An 18,231-nucleotide genomic window follows, 5' to 3' on the forward strand; every position below is an offset into this window, starting at 1 on the left:
AAACTACCTTAAAAAGAAATATAACCCAGTAGGAAGATCAAACTTAATTTAAAATTTGCTTTAGAGATTACTAGCTATTTTTGTAAAACAAACATTTTAAGAATTCAGAATAATCTTATTACAAATTAATTGTATTATCATTAGGTTCCAATTTATGTAATATGCTTACTTTTTTTACCATGGACAGAGCAAGTTACAGCTGATTTCCAGAGTTAATATCCCATGACTTAAATTTCAACTTAATAGGAATGATAAGCATTTTTTTAAACATAATTTTTTTTCTCAATATTAAAAGTACTTTAGTGTAAAACTTACATGTGAAACCTAAAACTATCAAGTTCCTCAAGGAAAAACTAGGGGCAAATTTAGAGACCCTAATATATGGCATAAATAGACTATCAAGCATAACCTAAAATGCACAAACAGCAGAAGATAAACTAGCTGAGTGGGGCCTTCTGAAAATTAAATTTTTATGTGCTTCCAAAGACTTCTCCCAGAAAGTCAAAGGAGAACCTACAGATTGGGAAAAAAAATTTCAGCGATGGCATATCTAACAAGGGACTTATCTCTAGAATTTATAAAAAACTCTAACATCTTAACAACAAAAACACAATTAATCCAATTAAAAATGGGCAGAATCCATGAATAGCCACTTCATCAAAGAGGATATTCAGGCAGCCAACAAACATATGAAGAAATGCTTGCGATCATTAGCCATTCCAGAGATGCAAATCAAAACAACACTGAGATACCATCTTGCCCTAGCACTGTGGCAAAGTTCAACAAAACAGAAAATAACAAATGCTGGTGAGGATGTGGATTGGGACTCCCATATACTGCTGGTGGGACTGTCAAATGATACCAACACTGTGGAAAGCAGTATGGAAATTCCTTAAAAAGTTGGAATTAGAAATACCATTTGACCCAGCCACTCCATTACTAGGTATATATCCAAAAGAAGTTATAGGCAGGACAAGAACAGATATATGCATACCCATGTTCATCACAGCACTATTTACAATAGCAAAGAGATGCAAACAACCCAGGTACCCATCAGTTGAAGAATGAATAACCAAACTATGGTACATACACACAATGGAATACTATCCAACCTAAAGAATAATGTAGAATCTGCAAAATACTGCTTAATGTGGATGAACTTGGAGGATATTATGCTGCGTGAAATAAGTCAATCACAGAAGGACAAATATTCCATTTGTTCATTTTTGTAAAAAGTCAAGGAAAGGTTTCTATATGGAAGGAAATTTTCTTTGTTGGTTACCATGGGCGAAAGGGGAGGGGAGGGAACACTATTAAATAGGTAGAAACAAGTATTGATTTGGGTGAAGAGAAGGGCAGTGTACCAAATGTGAGTGATCAACACGTGGCATTGAGGAAGAGCAAGACATAGGAGACGTACATGGGAGGTACAGAGAACAAAGATCAACCCTTTTGCACATACTGTACTGCATTGTCAGTGAAGGCAATCATTGATCTATGGGTGAATAGGTGGGTGGACAGACTGAACTATTAGATCTGTCCATGCAGGGGGGAGTGTGCCCAAGACCATGTGTAGGGTTGGCAGACAGTGTTTCTACCAGTGTATTTGTATGTTCTGTAAGAATTTCCAGGTGTATAGTAAAGCTGACAAGGGACATGGTTGTGGTGACTTCTTGGCCACAGCCAGCTACCCAGAGGGAGCAAGTAATTGTACCTGTGGCTCAGGACCATAGTTACAGAGACATCAAGCTCAACTGGCATAACATACTGCACAAAACATTGTTCTACCTCCTACTTTGGCAAGTAGCAACTGGGATCTTAAAAGCTTGCAAGCAGCGATCTAGATGCAACTATGACTCTCTCCTCATCCAGAGCAAAGAAGAATGAAGGAAATGAAAGAGTCATGGAAACAATTAGTCCAAGTGACTGGTACACCATGTGATCCTCAGCCTATATGACTGAGACCAGAACTAGATGGTGCCTGGCTACCACTGTCAACCACTCAGGAGGATCTCTGTAGGAGATCCTAGATAGAGTGGGAGAACAATGTGGAACAAAACTCAGAATCATTTAAAAAAAAAGGGGGAAGGGCAAGTTTGCTGGTCTGATAGAGCCTGATGGAACAGAACCACTGAGACTATGGCCCTTAGCTGCCATTCAGATCTGAAATTGAACCCACTCCTGTGGCTTCCAGCCAAACAAAAGACAGACATATGAACTGAACATTTACATTAGATAGATACAGGTCTTGGAGAGATCAATCATGGGAGAATAGAAGGGCTGTGTATGCACAGAGAGACAGCTCATAGAGCAGGAGTGCATGGGAGGGAAGAAAACAGGGAGGAGGTAACTGTGGGGAGGAAGTGGGAGGGAAGCTGTTTCATTGTGGGAAATTGTAGTCAATGTCATGAGACAAAGTGTATGTGAGCTGCTGTATGGAAAATGAATTTGCTCTGTAAACTTTCACTCAAATCACAATAAAAATTTTTTTTTAAAAAATGTACTTTAGTGAAAAATAACATTTGTTTTATAACTTTTTTTGCTTACTAGATTATTTCATCAGATTAATACTTTTAATTAAAAGATTTATATTTTATGAATCAATAGTCTAATATTTAATGAAAATATTCCACATGGGGTTTAGTAATTGATCTTTGTAGCTTACTGTTAAGGATTTCCTTTGAGCATAGTTTTAAAATAGCCTCATACTGTAAGTTTGTGTTGAAAAAATATTCATCTAACCTTAGTGTCTTTTGAAAGAAAAAGTTGTTTACGAACATCTTCCTGTTTTTTGTAAGGAAGAATATAAACCTTACTGAAAGAAATGAGCATTTTCTATTACTTCATTCCAGTAGTATCTACTGAATACCTACATACATTGAGGACTTTCTTGTGGAAACATAGCAGGGAACCAGTCAATATAAGTCCCCACCCTGAGGGAGCCAGCATTTTGATGAGGCAGACAGACTACCTACAAATGAATATAATGTTGAATATGACATGGGATGAGAGAAATAAAGAAGGATACAGGACCACAGTTAGAGGGCATTCAGAGAGACCTGCTTGGACATTCTGATGTTTATGAACATTTGGCCAGAGACCTGAATACAGGCATCATAAAATGTTTTTTCTTAAATATAGTATTAATCATCACCAATAGTTTCACACATCAAATGACTTATTGACACAGTGTCAGAGAAAGCACTGATCTTCACTGATCCCACTTTGGTCACATGCAGACGAGACTGGCACTCAATTACAAACTTCCACGGTCCTGGCCTCTGGTATTGACCTGTGATCAATGTGCACTAGCTGGTGGTTTCAACAATGATGAACTCATGACTCACCTGATAGTATTATGCAGTGAGAACACTGACATCTTCCTCAGGCTCACTTAAATATCCAAAGTAAACTTTCTTTTCCGTTCTTAAGTTATCACTTTGTGTATTTGACAAGAGACTCAATTTTTCAGGTACTGGAGGAGTTGGTTTCTGAACTGGTTGTGAAACAGTTGAAGCAGCATCAAAATACAATGGAGGACAAGTTCATTGTGTGCTTGAGCAAAGCTGCACAGCACTACCCTCCTCTGGCTGATAGGTAGGGTGCCAGTTATTATTCCCACTCTGTGGCCAGAGAATGTCTGGGCTGTCCTGCTTCACAAATCTTATTCATTTGTTAGGTTTATGAATGTGGTGTTCTTCCTGCTGCCTAAATTCCACGGTGTGATGAAGACTCTGTGCCTAGAGGTAGTGCTTTGTCGTGCAGAGAAAATAGAAGATCTCTACTTGAAGCTAAAGAGCAAAGATTTCAACCAAGTCATGAGACACAGGTGAGTGGGGGGCTGGCTACCACATTCCTTGATTCAGCTTAGTTGCAAAATTTTAATTTGCGCAGGTATCTCCTTCAGCTCATAAAGAAACTGATTTTTCATAAAGTTCATATTTAGTAGGTTTGAATATGAGAAAGAAAGTAAAGAAATCATAAAGGCTGAATGTGTGCCTAAAATGGACCTGGTTCTTCCTCCTCTTCTGACCTGGTACATTGAGGAGGCCAAGTTTCTAGTCCTCCTGTATCACATCTGTAAACAAAGGAGTGATTCTGAGGGAGTGTCTCAGGTTACTATATATTGAAAATATGAGTGTGACTTATGTTCCTATCTTGCAGGTAAGACTCTTCCATTATTTCTTTGCAAAACTGCAATAGAGCATAGTTATCTAGTGCTGCCCTAAGAAGAAACACCATACACACACACAAAGGGTGACTCTAAAGAACAGGAGTTTATTGTTTCAGTTATGGAGGCTAGAAGTTGTATTCAGAGTGTCAGTGTTAGGAGGAGGATTCTTCTTTGTCTCTTTCAGTTTCTGGTAGCTGCTGGCAAGACTTGACATTCTTGGGCTTGTGATGCATCTGCCTCCATCTTCACATGGTGTCTCGCCTTGTATGTGTGTCTGTCTATGTCTGTTGCCCTTTCATAAGACACCATTGAAAAGAGATTAGGTTTAAGACCCACCTTACTCCAGTATGAGTAAATCCATTAATATAATAAAAGAAAAGCCCTATTTTCAAACAAGGTCATATTCACAGGTATAGGAGTTAGAATTTCAACATATGTTTCTGGGGGACACAATTCAGTCCCTAAAACCCTATCCTTCTGCCTCCTAACATTCATGTCCTTTTCAGACGATAAATGTATTCACCCCATTTCAGCATCTGCACAAGTCTTAAACCATTCCAATATCTACTCAAGTCCCAAAGTTTATCTTCTGGATTATCAAAATGAAGTATGGCTGAGCCCCTGGGTGTTTTCCATCCTGGAGCAAAATGCCTCTCCATCTTTGGACTTGTGAAGTCTTTTGTTGTTGTTGTTGTTATGTGCCATCAAGTTGGCCCTGACTCATAACGACCCCCTCCTTGGGTTTCCGAGGCAGTATCACTATGGAAGTAGATTTCCCAATCTTCCTTCAGAGGAGTTGCTGGTGGATTTGAACCGCCAGCCTTCTGATTAGCAGTCAAGTGCCTTAGGCACTATGCTACCAGAGCTCCCATATATAGTGGTGGTATAAGCATATCCAAACCTTTTTCCCAAGTATAGTGTAGTGGTGGTATAAGCAGAATAAACATTCCTATTCTAAAAGGGAAAGAAGGGGTTACAGATACCCTCTTCATTATCTAGTGTTGCTATAAAAGAAAAACCACAAGTAGATGGTTTTAAATTTATTTTCTCACTCTTTAGGGTAGAAATCCAAATTAAGGGTGCCAGCTATAGGGGAAGGCTTCCTGTCTTCTGTCGACTTTGGAGGAAAGTCTTTGTCTCTTCTCAACTTCTGCTCCTGGGTGATCTTCATGTGGCTTGACATTTTTCTTTCCCATTTCCTGCTTTCTTAATCTGCTTGTTTTATATCTTTGAGGTGATTGGCTTAAGATACACTCTACTCTGATAGTGCCTCATTAACAGTATAAAAAAAAAGACTTTACACCAGCTGGGATTAGATTCACAATTCTAAGGGCTAGAATTTAAACACATATTTTTTGGGAACACAATTCAGTCCATAACGGACACCAAGGAAGTACAAAACCCAGCAGGGCAAATGTCATTAAATCTTAGGGCTTGAAAATAGCCCTTTTGTTCTCAAGGATCATCTGGGCATCAGCCCCATCCTCCAGACTCATTTTAGGAACCTAATTTCTAGGTGCTCTGGGACGGCAACCTTGCCCCCTTGGCTTTGGTGGTCCCGTTCTTACAGCCCACTGGAATGGCATTCTCTGGAACCAAGATGGTGACTACACCCCTTGAAACCTAGGTGGTTCCTTGACACAGAGGAAACTACCTCTGCCTCAGCACCACCCCCCACCTCCTTCTGACAGGCCTACTAGTCTCTGAACTGATCCTGGGATGCTCCCTTCCTTTTCCTGAAGGGCAGTAGATGCTCTCAACCCAGTACAGTTAGTCCCTTGACTTAATAACAACCATACTGAGGACTGTGTGGTTTTTTTTTTTTTTTTTTTTTTAAATACATCTTATCATTATTATATCTTCCTGAAACCCATTGGGGGTCGCTAAAAGTTGGAACTGACTCAGTGGCAGTGAGTTGATAGCAGTGATTGATGAAAATATGAGAAAATTAATGCAGAGGATATGACAAAAATTGCTGAGTCATGTGAACATGCTCTAATCATTTGATCAGGGTAATAAGACAGAAGAGATTGGTGGAAAAAATTGTCCATTTGACAAAAACGCTGAATTTAGAACCTGTTATTGCTGATGTGTGGTCACTAATAAATCATGAAGTAGGGAAATTGGCAGGTGCGGACTTAATAGATTTTGAAGAGGAAAGAAATGCTCAAGAAGAGTGAAATAATGAGGAAGAGGAAGCAGAGAAGTTGTCAGAAAGATTTACCGTGAAATGAATAGCTGGAGTTTTTTCTAACTAAATGAGTTACTTGAAAACATAACCCAAATGCTAATCACTTTTCTAAAGTCAATAGGCAGATTTGAGATGTTACCATGAAATATATGAAGAAAAAAAGAAAAGGAGCATATAAATATCTCTCACTAAATTTTTGACAGGAAAGTCCATCCTCATTCCCAGGGATAATCCAGATGATCTAAAACCTTCCACAAGTTTTCTTACCATAGTTGACAAAATGCCAGCATCATCCAATTCTTCATCATTGGAGTAAATGTTTATGATATGTGTATTTTTTAAAATGTATGTATGTTTGTATTAAAATAGATCTGTATGTTTATATATAATATTTTTAATTTCCAAAGAAAAATGAAGATTGGATTTATAAAGATACTGATAATAAAAGGCAATGATAATGAAAGTCAATAAAAAGTTACTCAATTTATGCCAGAACCAACTTAATTACAGAGTCATCAGAATGGAACCCTGTCATAAGTCAGGGATCACTTGCTCTAGTGGTCTGTTTCTTGCTTGTAGAATTCCAGGAGGTAGACACCTCTCCTTCATTTCATCCTGTCTCTGTCTTTTTCAGTCTAAGTTGACAGGGCTTCTCATGAGGTGGTTGATTAGGTCCATCGGCCATTGGCCTCATCTCTTTAGCAATAGATTGTGTCGCCATACCCTTCCTGTCCTTTTCGGGGACAACTCTTAATTTTTACAACAGAATTTTCATAATCTTCAAGTTCTTGGTTTTGTACAGTTCATTTCTCATTTCAAGCTATCTCTTTCTTCTTGCATTTTACAATAAGCAGGAAGGAAACCACACTGCCCTTTCAAGATTTTGCTTATAAATCACCTCAGCCAGATATCCAAGTTCATCACTCACAAGTTCTGCTTTACACAAAACATTTTAACATAATTCGATTATGTGCTGTCATTAATAAATCATGAAGTAGGGAAATTGGCAGATCTGGACTTAATGGATTTTGAAGAGGAAAGAAATGTTTAAGAAGATGTTCAGTTCTTTGCCACTTTATGACATTTCTTCTGTTGTCCAATAGCCAGTTCCTCATTTCCTTTTAAAGCCTCACTAGAAGCACATTTAACATATGTATTTCTAGAAACATTCTGTTTACAACGGTTGTTTTGGTTACCTAGTGCCATTCTTACAGGAATACACCACAAATTGTGTGGCTTTAACAAACAGGAGTTTATTGTTACAATTTGGAGGCTTTAAGTCCACGTTCAAAGTGTCAGGCACTAGGGGCTGGGTGAAAGCCTGTCATCCTTGTGCTTCAGCTCTGCCTCCTGCCCCCAGGCCACTGAAGCTGGAGGCTTTTCTCACTCAGCTGCTGAGGCTGAGGAACCCAAGGTAGATAAGTAACAAGACACAGTCCGATATTACCAAAGCACACGATAGGCCATTGATTCAAGTCCATTGAAAGTCCCAGGATCAGCAGAGTATGGCAGGCTGCTGAACAATGACTCGGCTACATGTAGGGTTCAAGCGTGCCATAAGCTAGAGACCATTCCCAAAGCTGTTTCTTATATATAGGAAAGCAGACCACATACCCAGACCAGCTACTCAGCTGCTCCAGTAGATTCCACCATGGAGTTTATTACCAGTCTCACCATGGGGAATAACTACATTCAGCTGCCCAGCCACTCATCCAGGCCCAGCCAAATTGACACACAAACTTAACCACCACAATGGTAGAAGCTTTCTCTACAGGATTCCTCTTTTTTTTTTTTTCTCTGACCCTCATCAGAATCACCCTCAATGTCCATGTCTACCAACACTCTCTTCAAAGCAATCTAGGCTCTTACTGTCAAGCATCTCAGAACAATTCCAGCTTCTGTCCATTACCTGATGGCTCTGGTGGCGTAGTGCCTAAGGCATTTGACTGCTAACCAGGAGGCTGGTGGTTCAAACCCACCAGCCATTCCTCAGAAGGAAAACTGGGCACTCTACTTTGGTAGAGATAACCACCTTGGAAGCCCAAAGAAGAGTCACTATGAGTCTGAAAGGACCCAACAGCAGTGAGGTTTTTTTTTGTTTGTTTGTTTGTGTTTTTTTCTCATCCATTACATAGTTCCCAAACCATACCCACATTTTTAGGTATTTGTTAGAGCAGCATTCTCTTTCTCTAGTACCAAATTCTGTCTTAGTTTCCTGGTTTTGCCATAACAAATACGAGTGGGTTGCTTTAAAGGACAGGAATTTATTGTCTCACAATTATGGAGGGTAGTAGTCGAATTCAGAGGGTCAGCTTTTGTAGCTGTTGGCAGTCTGCTGCTTTCACCTATCCCACGCTGGCAGTATTTCATTGACATCACCTAAGAAAACTCCTATTTCCAAATAGGGTCATATTTACAGGTATAAGGGTTTGAGGCCAATATATTTTTTGGGGTACTCAGTTGAATATATAACAAGCACTAAAATAAGTTTTAAAGAATAAAACTGCTAATTACTTAACATTTTTATTTCTCTGTATTCTTTTCCAGTCTTAATCTATATACATATTTTTTACTTGACAAATTACTGATAAATTTGTACTTTGGCAACAACAGATAATGTATGTGATTATGTTCTAATATTCTTCATTAAGTATTTATTCCGTTTCCACTGTGTGTGAGGCAGTGTACCGGGTTCTTTACCGAGTGAAAGACGCACAGTACAAGGACATCAGTTATGCAACATTTAGGATCCAAACTTCACTGACCCCCATCACATGGCACATTACATATCCTAAACAGCATTTGGCATCAGTTTTAAAATCATGTAATCCTTTGTAGTTTGATTATTTTGTTTGATATTATCAGGGATTTTTTTTTCTTTAAATTTGCTTTTTATTTTGGAATTACTTTAGATTTACAGAAAAATTGGAAGATAGTACGGGGTCTTCACATATCCTTCACTCAGTTGTACCTTTTTGTACAAGCATAGCATGCTTGTCAAAAGTAAAAAATTAGCATTAGTACATTACACTGTAGACTTTATTTGGATTTTATCAGTTTTCCCACTAACATGTTTTTCTTTTACAGGATCCAGTTTGGAATACCACATTGGATTAAGTTGTTTATTTTTAATAATCTAGCATATGATAATTATTTTAAAGAGTAATTCTGTGATTTTAAATTGTATAAATATATCTCTCACAACAAATTCTGACACAGAACAGCACAGAAAAGAAAAAGTTACCTATATTACCTTGAAAGTACAAAAGTAAAATTGTTAAATTTGCATGTTTTTCAAAATCTCTCTTTTTTATAGAGATGATAAAAGACAAAAAGTGTGTTTGGATATAATTTATAAGATGATGGCAAAATTGAAACCACTAGAACTTCGAGAACTTATGAATTCTATTGTAGAATTCATTTCCCATCCATCTCCGATATGTAGGGAACAAATGTATAATATTCTTATGTGGATTCATGACAATTATAGGTAAGCTGTCATTGTTATATCTTCGTTATCTAGTGCCCCTAATACAGAGATACCACAAGTAGATGGTTTTTACAAACAAATTTATTTTCTTATGGCTTAGGAGGCTAAAATTCAGGGTGCTAGTTCTGGTGGAAGGCTTTCTCTCTCGGCTTTTTAGGGGGTGTCCTTGTGTCTTAAGCTTATTTCCTGGTTCCTTGGAGATCTCCATGTGGCTTGTCATCAGTCTTTCCCTGTCTCTGTTTCTCTTGCTTACTGGTTTTAATTTCTTTTATATCTCAAAAGAGTTTGACTCAAGACACAACCTTCAGTAATCCTGCCTCATTAACATAACAAAACCAAACCATTTTAAATATTAAATGGGATTATAACCACAGGCATAAGGTTAGGATTTTCAACACATTTTGGAGGGACACAATTCAATCCATAACATTTTATTTTTAGGGGTCACTTACGTGCTTTTAAGGCACTCTAGTGGCACAGTGCCTGAGGAATTTAACTGTTAACCAGAAAATTGGCAGTTCAAACCCACTAGCTGCTCCTCAGAAGGAAGATGGGGCAATTTACTTCCCTGAAGATTTACTAGGTTGGAAACTCATTGGGGGTTGTTGTGAGTCTGAATTGACCCAGTGGCAGTGGTTTTAGTTTGGGTTAGGTGCCATTAGCAGTCTATAATACGTTAATAAGAATACAGATATCAAATGGTTTATACCATAGTATTGGGCTGTGGTGGTTCAGTAGTAGAATTCTCCCCTTCCATGTGGGAGACCTCAGTGTTTTCCCAGCCAGTGCACCTCATGCTTAGCTACCACGTGTCTCAGTGGAGGTCTATGTGTTGTATGATGCTGAACATGTTCCAGCAGAACATCCAGACTAAGAAGAAAGGCCTGGTGATCTACTGAAAATTAGCCAGTGAAAATCCTATAAAAATACAGTGGTCCAAACCACAATTGCTATGTTTTGTTCCTTTGTGCATGGGATCACCATGAGTTGGGGGCTTGACTTGATGGTAACTAACAACAGCCCTATTATTAATATATTAAATAATATAATCTATTTTAGTATATTGAAATGTATCCTTATTTTAAATCACAGTTTATACACATGTAGGGGAAATATTCAGCAAATGAAATTATTAGTTGAGTTTAAAATGTGAGTGCCTTATAAAATATGTTTTCATGATTATCCTGTAAGTTCTGACAAGGTAAAAGAAATAAACTCTGCCAGAGTGATTTTCATACTTCAGGAGCACATCATACCACCTCCCTGGGGACCTAGACCTTTATTAGAACCTCTTAGTGTTTCCAGAGAGCCCCTCATCTCTGTTTCTGCTACCCTTCACCTTCTTACCCCCTTGTCTGTGAGAGTCTGTCATTGCTTGGTGAGTCGTAGTGAAGACTCTGATGGGCTGTGGGACATGGAGGAGGGTGTCAGGCCTGAGGCCATACATAGGGGTGGCTGTCCTTTAATTTTGGAAGGTGAAGTCTCATGGGAAAGGTTAAATTTCTTTTCTTTAATTCTAGACAGTATTATTGGAATTTAGCAAAAGCAATAGATGAGATTTTAAATATTTTATTATTTTGTTATTTTTTTTAAACAGAGATCCAGAAAGTCAAACAGATGTTGACTCCCAGGAAATATTTAAGCTGGCAAAAGATGTATTGATTCAAGGATTGATTGATGAGAATCTTGGACTTCAGTATGTGCTTCTTCTGGAATAATTGGACCAGGACAATTAAGTTTTAGAATCATTTCTTTCTAGACTAACATGGAGTACATTTTAGTAGTTTTAGAAGTGTATTTGTAGAATTAGCATTTTCATGCCTCCTGCTTTTTAATGTTTACTAAAAGTGTATTTTTAATCATATTATTAAGAGAAGACTTGGAAAATCCTGACAAGTTACTTTGATATAAAACTCATAAAGTGAGATGAGTAAAATGCTCAGTGCTAGAGCAGTCAGTCAGTGTGTTTTAAAACAAAAGGGAAATCTATAATAATGATTAGTATGTTTCTTTATTTATCTCAGTGCCTGAGGCTAAAGTCTGCTAACCAGAAGGCTGGTGGTTCATATCCATCAGCCACTCCTTGGAAGGAAGGTTGGGCAATCTGCTTCCATAGTAATACTGCTTTGGAAACCCAAGAAGGGGTTACTATGAGTTGGATCCGACTCAACAGCAATGTGTTTTTTTTGTTTGTTTGTTTGGTATACATATTAACAGGAGCTCTGGTGGCATAGTGCCTAACACATTCGACTGCTAACCAGAAAGTTGGTGGTTCAAACCCACCAGTCACTTCACAGAAGGAAGACTGGGCAATCTACTTCCATAAAGACTTACCACCTCAGAAACCCAAAGGTAGTTGCTGTGAGTCGCAATCGACTCAATGGCAGTGAGTTTGGTCGGGTTTTTTTTTTTTTTTTTTTTAATACATATTAACAAGGAGCTCTGGGGGCATAGTGGGTAAGGCATTTGGCTGCTAACCAGAAGGTCAGTGGTTCAAATCCACCAGCCACTCTGTAGAACAAAGATGGGGCAGTCTACTTCCGTAAAGATTTATAGCCTCAGAAACCCAATGGTGGTTGCTATGAGCCCAGAATTGACTCAGTGGCAGTCAGAGTTTTAGTATGCATATTAACATCAAATGAAAGTTTAGAATCCTCAGAAATAGGATGAGGCTATGATGTTGATTTCACGTGGTTGTATGAATGATGATTGCTATGCTCTAAAACCCTTAGTCTTTTATATGTTTCTCTTCAAGTGCCAATTATCTAACTAACTTTCATGTAAATTAACTTTTTGTGTAATTCTGACTATCATTTAATTTTTCCATTCTGTTCCAATTTTAAATTCATTGATCTTTTTCAAATTAAAACATTTGGATCTTTTTCATGTTCTTAAATTATAAAACCTAATCTGCTTTTTAACTAATTTAAGTTTTGAGTATTTCATGACAGTAATTTTTGGAGTGAATTGTATTAGGTAGTGATGTTTTCTCAGTTTAAGTAAATAATAAATATTATGTACTCATCACTGAAAACTTCCCAGGTAATAGGGATTAGAATAATCTCACCCATGGGTGAGAAAAAAAATCATCTATTTTCTTACCTCTTCTTAAATAAGCTAAATTTTATAATATTCTCTTACTTCGGTGTATGTTATTTCGCATAATTCAGGTCATGCTCTTGATACAATTTTGAATATGACTTCCCTGTATGTTAAGCTTAATCTAGATAGAAAACTGTGCCTTCCTCACATGCCACCATGTGTAGTACATTCTTGCTCATTTACTGATATCTCAACACAGGCTTTTTTTCTCTCTGCTTTACAGATTAATTATTCGAAATTTCTGGAGTCATGAAACTAGGTTACCATCACATACTTTGGACCGATTATTGGCATTAAATTCATTATATTCTCCTAAAATAGAAACACACTTTCTAGGTTTAGCAACAGATTTTCTACTTGAAATGACCAGCCTGAGCCCAGATTATCCAAACCCTATATTTGAGCATCCTCTATCAGAATGTAAATTTCAGGTGAGTTGCTTCTCTCTATAATAATAGTGATGAGTATTACAGGCGCTGTCTGTTGGTTAGTGAATAAACATTTTCTAGTAGTGTTCAAACTCACTCACTACTCTTGGAATGCTCTCCAGTTCCTTTTGGGGGCATCTGCATATGCTCACCCCCTGAATCTACCACTCTCCACGAGGTATACTGTGCTCATCCTCTCAACCTCGGGTAAAGTTTGCCTTCTCAAACTTGCTGCTTTCTCCATGATTCGCCTCTCCACATTGCACCTCTCACCCACTGGTGGAGGTACCTGGTTTGCCCTTCCCCTTGGCAGCCATGCAAGATTGTCAGGATCTGCATGTTAACAAAATGCTTGGCTCGTGCCTGGTCCTGCTCTCTCAGCTAGACAATTGCTATGTTTTTTGTATTCTTGGTATCTGTCCTTGTGCCTGGCATATTGTGAGTGTAGAGGAAATATTTGAGTCATTCAACTGTTGGCATTTGTGATGCCATTATTGAATATTGCATAAAGTGTTTGAGAGGAGTTCTGGTGGTTCAATGGTTAAAGTCAGTGGTTCAAAACCACCAGCTGCTCTGCAGGAGAAAGGTGAGACAGTCTGCTTCTGTAAAGATTTACAGCCCTGGAAACCCTATGAGGCAGTTGTATTCTGTCATTTATGGTCACTGAAAATCGGAATTGACTCTAGGACAAAGGGTTTGAGTTTTGTTGTTGTTGTTGTTATAAATGCAGAATGTTAAGAAGTAGAAAAACCACTGAGACAGTTGGATTTTTTCCCCCCTAATTGTAGTTATTTTTCTAATTGGTAGTTATTTAATTCAAAGTTTTATATTTGAATAAGTTTTTCTTGAGCTGCTTTCCACAGAGAAATATAAATTTTGATATGTATTTTCTGATTGTACTGTTGTTGTTGTAGTTGTGTGCCGTCGAGTCGGGCCCAACTCATAGCGACCCCTCCTTGGGTTTCCGAGGCAGTATCACTATGAAAGTAGATTGCCCCATCTTCCTTCTGAGGAGTGGCTGGTGGGTTTGAACCGCCAGCTTTCTGGTTAGCAGTCAGGTGCCTTAGGTACTATGTTACCAGAGCTCCCTCTGATTGTACTATTGGATTTTAAATAAAGACATTTCACTGGTGCTAAAAGGAGGAGTTCATTGGAAACTTTCTTGCATGCAGGAATACACTATTGATTCTGACTGGCGTTTCCGAAGTACTGTTCTTACTCCAATGTTTATTGAGACTCAGATCTCTCAAAGTGCTCTCCAGACCCGAACTCAAGATGGCTCCCTCATGGCTGAGAGACTAAATTCTAGACAAGTAAGGACTACCCAGCAGCACTGGGACTTCACACCTACCCAAAACACAGGTAAGCATCCACCTGAACACCTGCTAATCAAGTAAATGAAATAAATAAGTACAAGGTACTCTAATTTGTAGAGGCAACCTCTGCTTACAAGAACATGAATATTTTGTAACAGAAAGAAGATGATCATGGCAAAAAGTGTTAAGAACCATGAGAAAGATAAGTCAGTTAAAGGAGGAAATGGATTGCTTCTGATTAGAGAAACCAGTAGACACTTCGTACATATATGTTTTGTTTTCTTGTCCAGAAAAATCTGTGGAGTGCATCAAATTTAAAATAGTTTATATAGCCAGACACCTCATGGGATGTGGTTTATTGGGTTAGAAGTTGACCTTGAGTCATGGTTTCATGGGACGTTCCAGTTAATTGGCTTAATACCGTGTTTAGTGCTTTTGTTCTACCTCCTAGTTCATTGCATAATGCATGGGGTCATAAAAGCTTGCATCCATGTGCAACAGTCAGTCTCTATTCGCTCGAAACAACAGAGGACGGAGGGTCAGGAATAAGGAATAAGAAATGAAATGTGTACCTAATTGCCTCCATAAACAGCTACCTCCTTTGCCATGTGAACAGAGCTGGATGTTGCCTGACTATCATTACTGAATGTTGTAATCAAAGATTCTGTAGAAAAGTCCTGATCAAAACTGAGAAAGTCCAGAACAGAATTTCAGATTCTCATGGAATCCAGACTTTCTGAAGATAGTGAAACTATTGCCCTCAGATTTTCTTTAAAACCAGAAACATTCCCTGAAGTCTTATAAGAAGACTTTTATTCTTTTAAACAATAGTTTAATTAGTAAAGAATTTCTGCCTTGAGCATTTTGCTGTCTATATGGGATCACACTGACAACAGCAACTCAAAAGATTAGATAGGAAGCTTGGGGGCAGTGAGTTCTGTTTATGGGGGAGGTACAACTCAGAAAAAGAGGGTGAGATTGGTTGTACAACTTGAAGAATATAATCAATGTCACTGAATTGTACATGTAGAAATTGTTGAATTGGTATATGTTCTGTGTATATTTTCAACAACAAATTAAATCACTTAAAAAAAGTACAGCTAAAACAAATTTTTTTCAGTTCCATTGGTTCTGAATATAGCACTAATTTAGATAATTACAGTGAAAATTTTATGAAACTGATATTAGAAATTCTGGGAGTTTAGTACCAAAACGACAATAGTACCAAAAGGGACAGTAGTACCCTGTGGTAAGTAGAAAGCATCAATGACCCCAGCACCCTTGTAGAGGCCTCTGTACCTGGCTTCTTACTTATACAGACACCACCTTTCCTCCCTGTCTTACAGCCTCACCTACACTTCTGTTAACCCTAGTCCCTGCTGCAGGTGAACACCTGGGAGCTGAGAATGTGGGGATTCTTATCCCCAGCAGCTTGACTGCCTGAGCAGGGTCTCACTCCCTCAGTGTATTCCAGCCACACTGCCCTATTGCTTACAAGTGTGTGTATGTGAGGAATTGTGAGACAGTGTTCTAATACATTCTGACATACATATTTGCAGATGGAAGAAGCTCATTTAATTGGCTAACTGGAAGCATCATTGACCCATTGGCAGATTACATGGTCTCACTGGCATCTGATTCCCTCTCTTCCTCCTTGCTGTTTGTCCACAAAAGGAGGGAAAAATCATCGAGAGCATCCTTGAAGTCAGTGGGACTTAATTTTGGGAAAAAGAAGCTAGTCCTTCCAGGGGATGAAGTGGATAGCAAAGTTAAAGGTAAGGCAATGTGGCTGAAAAGTATTTATAATAACCTACCGTCTCAATTAGGAGCTCTGGTAGAGTAGTGCCTAAGGCACTTGACCGCTAACCAGAAGGCTGGCAGTTCAAACCCACCAGCCACTCCTCGGAAGGAAGGTTGGGCAATCTACTTCCATAGTGATACTGCCTCAGAAACCCAAGGAGGGGTCGCTATGAGTTGGGTCCGACTTGACAGCCCATAACAACAACAGCAACAACAACAACCATCTCAATTAGTGCAGACTGTCATCTTGCTCTGTTTTCTGACTGTATCTACTTTTTTATGTATCTTGTGTTCAAGTCCATTAAAATTAAATTCTGTGTATATTGGCTGGGCGATTACTATGTTGAAAGCATAATTTTAGGTGTTTTGGAAAAGCTTTTGAATAAATTAGGCTCAGTCCATTCATTTAGAGACTCTGGAACATGAGGGAAGTGGTAAGGCAAGAAAATGATAATTGAGTTTCCTTTTGCTGTTGTTACACAAATATCACAAGTGGGTGGCTTTAAAGAAGAAATTTATTGTCTCACAGTCTGGAGGATAAAAGTCCAAATCAGGGTCTTGGTTGTATTATCAATTCCTTATGTGAGCCTCTCTCCTAGTTTCTGGTGTCTTTTAGCACCACTTGACATTCTTTTATTTATAGCTGATCTTCACATGTTATAATCTAATGGTGTCAGACCTCTTCTAAATTCCCAAAGACAGAGAATGAGAATCACCATCAGCCCAAAGCTGATTCCTCTGAAGCAGAAGTCAGACACACCTCTACTCTCCAACTCCTCTCCGGCCACCCCACCCCACCCTGGCCAGTTCTGACACCAGCTGTCCTCCCCAAGGCACTCTCTACTTCTCTGCTGATTTTGATAATCTTTTGCAATGGCCCCACAGAACTCAAAGACAGTACTCATAATTATGTGGTTTGTTTGGGAAGTAACAGAATACAACTCAGTACAGACAGTACAGTTTCGTTAATTGGGATAGCTTCCAACCAGAAAAACTCTCAGTTTCTCTCTCAGCTGTGCCCACGGCAGTACCTGCCACCAGCCTTTGTAGTAGACCTCTGCCCTGCTCAGGCATGTATTACCTCTCTTTAGTTCCACCAGCAATTGCCTGGAAAATCCCTACTCCACCAGTAAGCCTCTTGTGTGAAAACACTTAGCTCTGTCTTGGTCCATAGATCTGTAAACCTACTACAGCTGCCTCACTTCATGGGCCAGAAAGCCAGTCACCTTGTTCCCATTGCATGTGTTGCCTGACAGTATGAACTGTCTTCAGCATTACAACACTTTCTCTTGTGGATCTTGGAGGTTCTTACTGCAGGGACCCTGGATTCAAAGGACATGTTCCACTCCAGACTCTTCTTGATGATAGTGAGGACCCCCTCCAACCTCTGTGGGATTAGCCCTTATAAGTCTAGCAGGATGGTAAAATTGACCAATCTGCTCTGTAGACTGCAATAATTTAATTTACATATTAGTTGACCAATCTTGTAAGAGTTTTTATGTGCCTGTTTTTTGCATAGTAAACTGTCCAATCCCTTTGCAAGATTGTGGCCTAGCAAATCATCTTGGCAGAATGACAGACCCTGGGCCAGAATATAAGCAAAGATTTTGGATTGAATTGTATTCCTCAAAAATATGTATTAAATACAAACAAAAAGAGGGAAAAGACTGTGCAGTCACAGAATTTCTAAATGGTGAGGAAGTTAAGAAAGTTGAAAGATAGAATGGACT

General features: G+C 38.7%; 1 protein-coding gene across 1 annotated transcript in view; it reads left to right on the forward strand.

Annotated features, from left to right (window-relative positions):
- PRKDC (protein kinase, DNA-activated, catalytic subunit) overlaps positions 1 to 18,231 on the forward strand; it is a 550,241-nt gene that overhangs the window by 338,142 nt on the left and 193,868 nt on the right. Inside the window, exons 53-59 of the mRNA XM_007949066.1 lie at positions 3,473 to 3,597; positions 3,680 to 3,829; positions 9,682 to 9,855; positions 11,453 to 11,551; positions 13,181 to 13,388; positions 14,558 to 14,747; positions 16,261 to 16,476. Of these exons, the coding sequence (XP_007947257.1) occupies positions 3,473 to 3,597; positions 3,680 to 3,829; positions 9,682 to 9,855; positions 11,453 to 11,551; positions 13,181 to 13,388; positions 14,558 to 14,747; positions 16,261 to 16,476 (1,162 nt within the window). The remainder of the gene's footprint in view (positions 1 to 3,472; positions 3,598 to 3,679; positions 3,830 to 9,681; positions 9,856 to 11,452; positions 11,552 to 13,180; positions 13,389 to 14,557; positions 14,748 to 16,260; positions 16,477 to 18,231) is intronic.

The sequence above is a fragment of the Orycteropus afer genome, unplaced genomic scaffold, assembly GCF_000298275.1.
Source record: "Orycteropus afer afer isolate SDZICR_OR568_19922 unplaced genomic scaffold, OryAfe1.0 scaffold00236, whole genome shotgun sequence".
Classification (NCBI taxonomy): Eukaryota; Metazoa; Chordata; class Mammalia; order Tubulidentata; family Orycteropodidae; genus Orycteropus; species Orycteropus afer.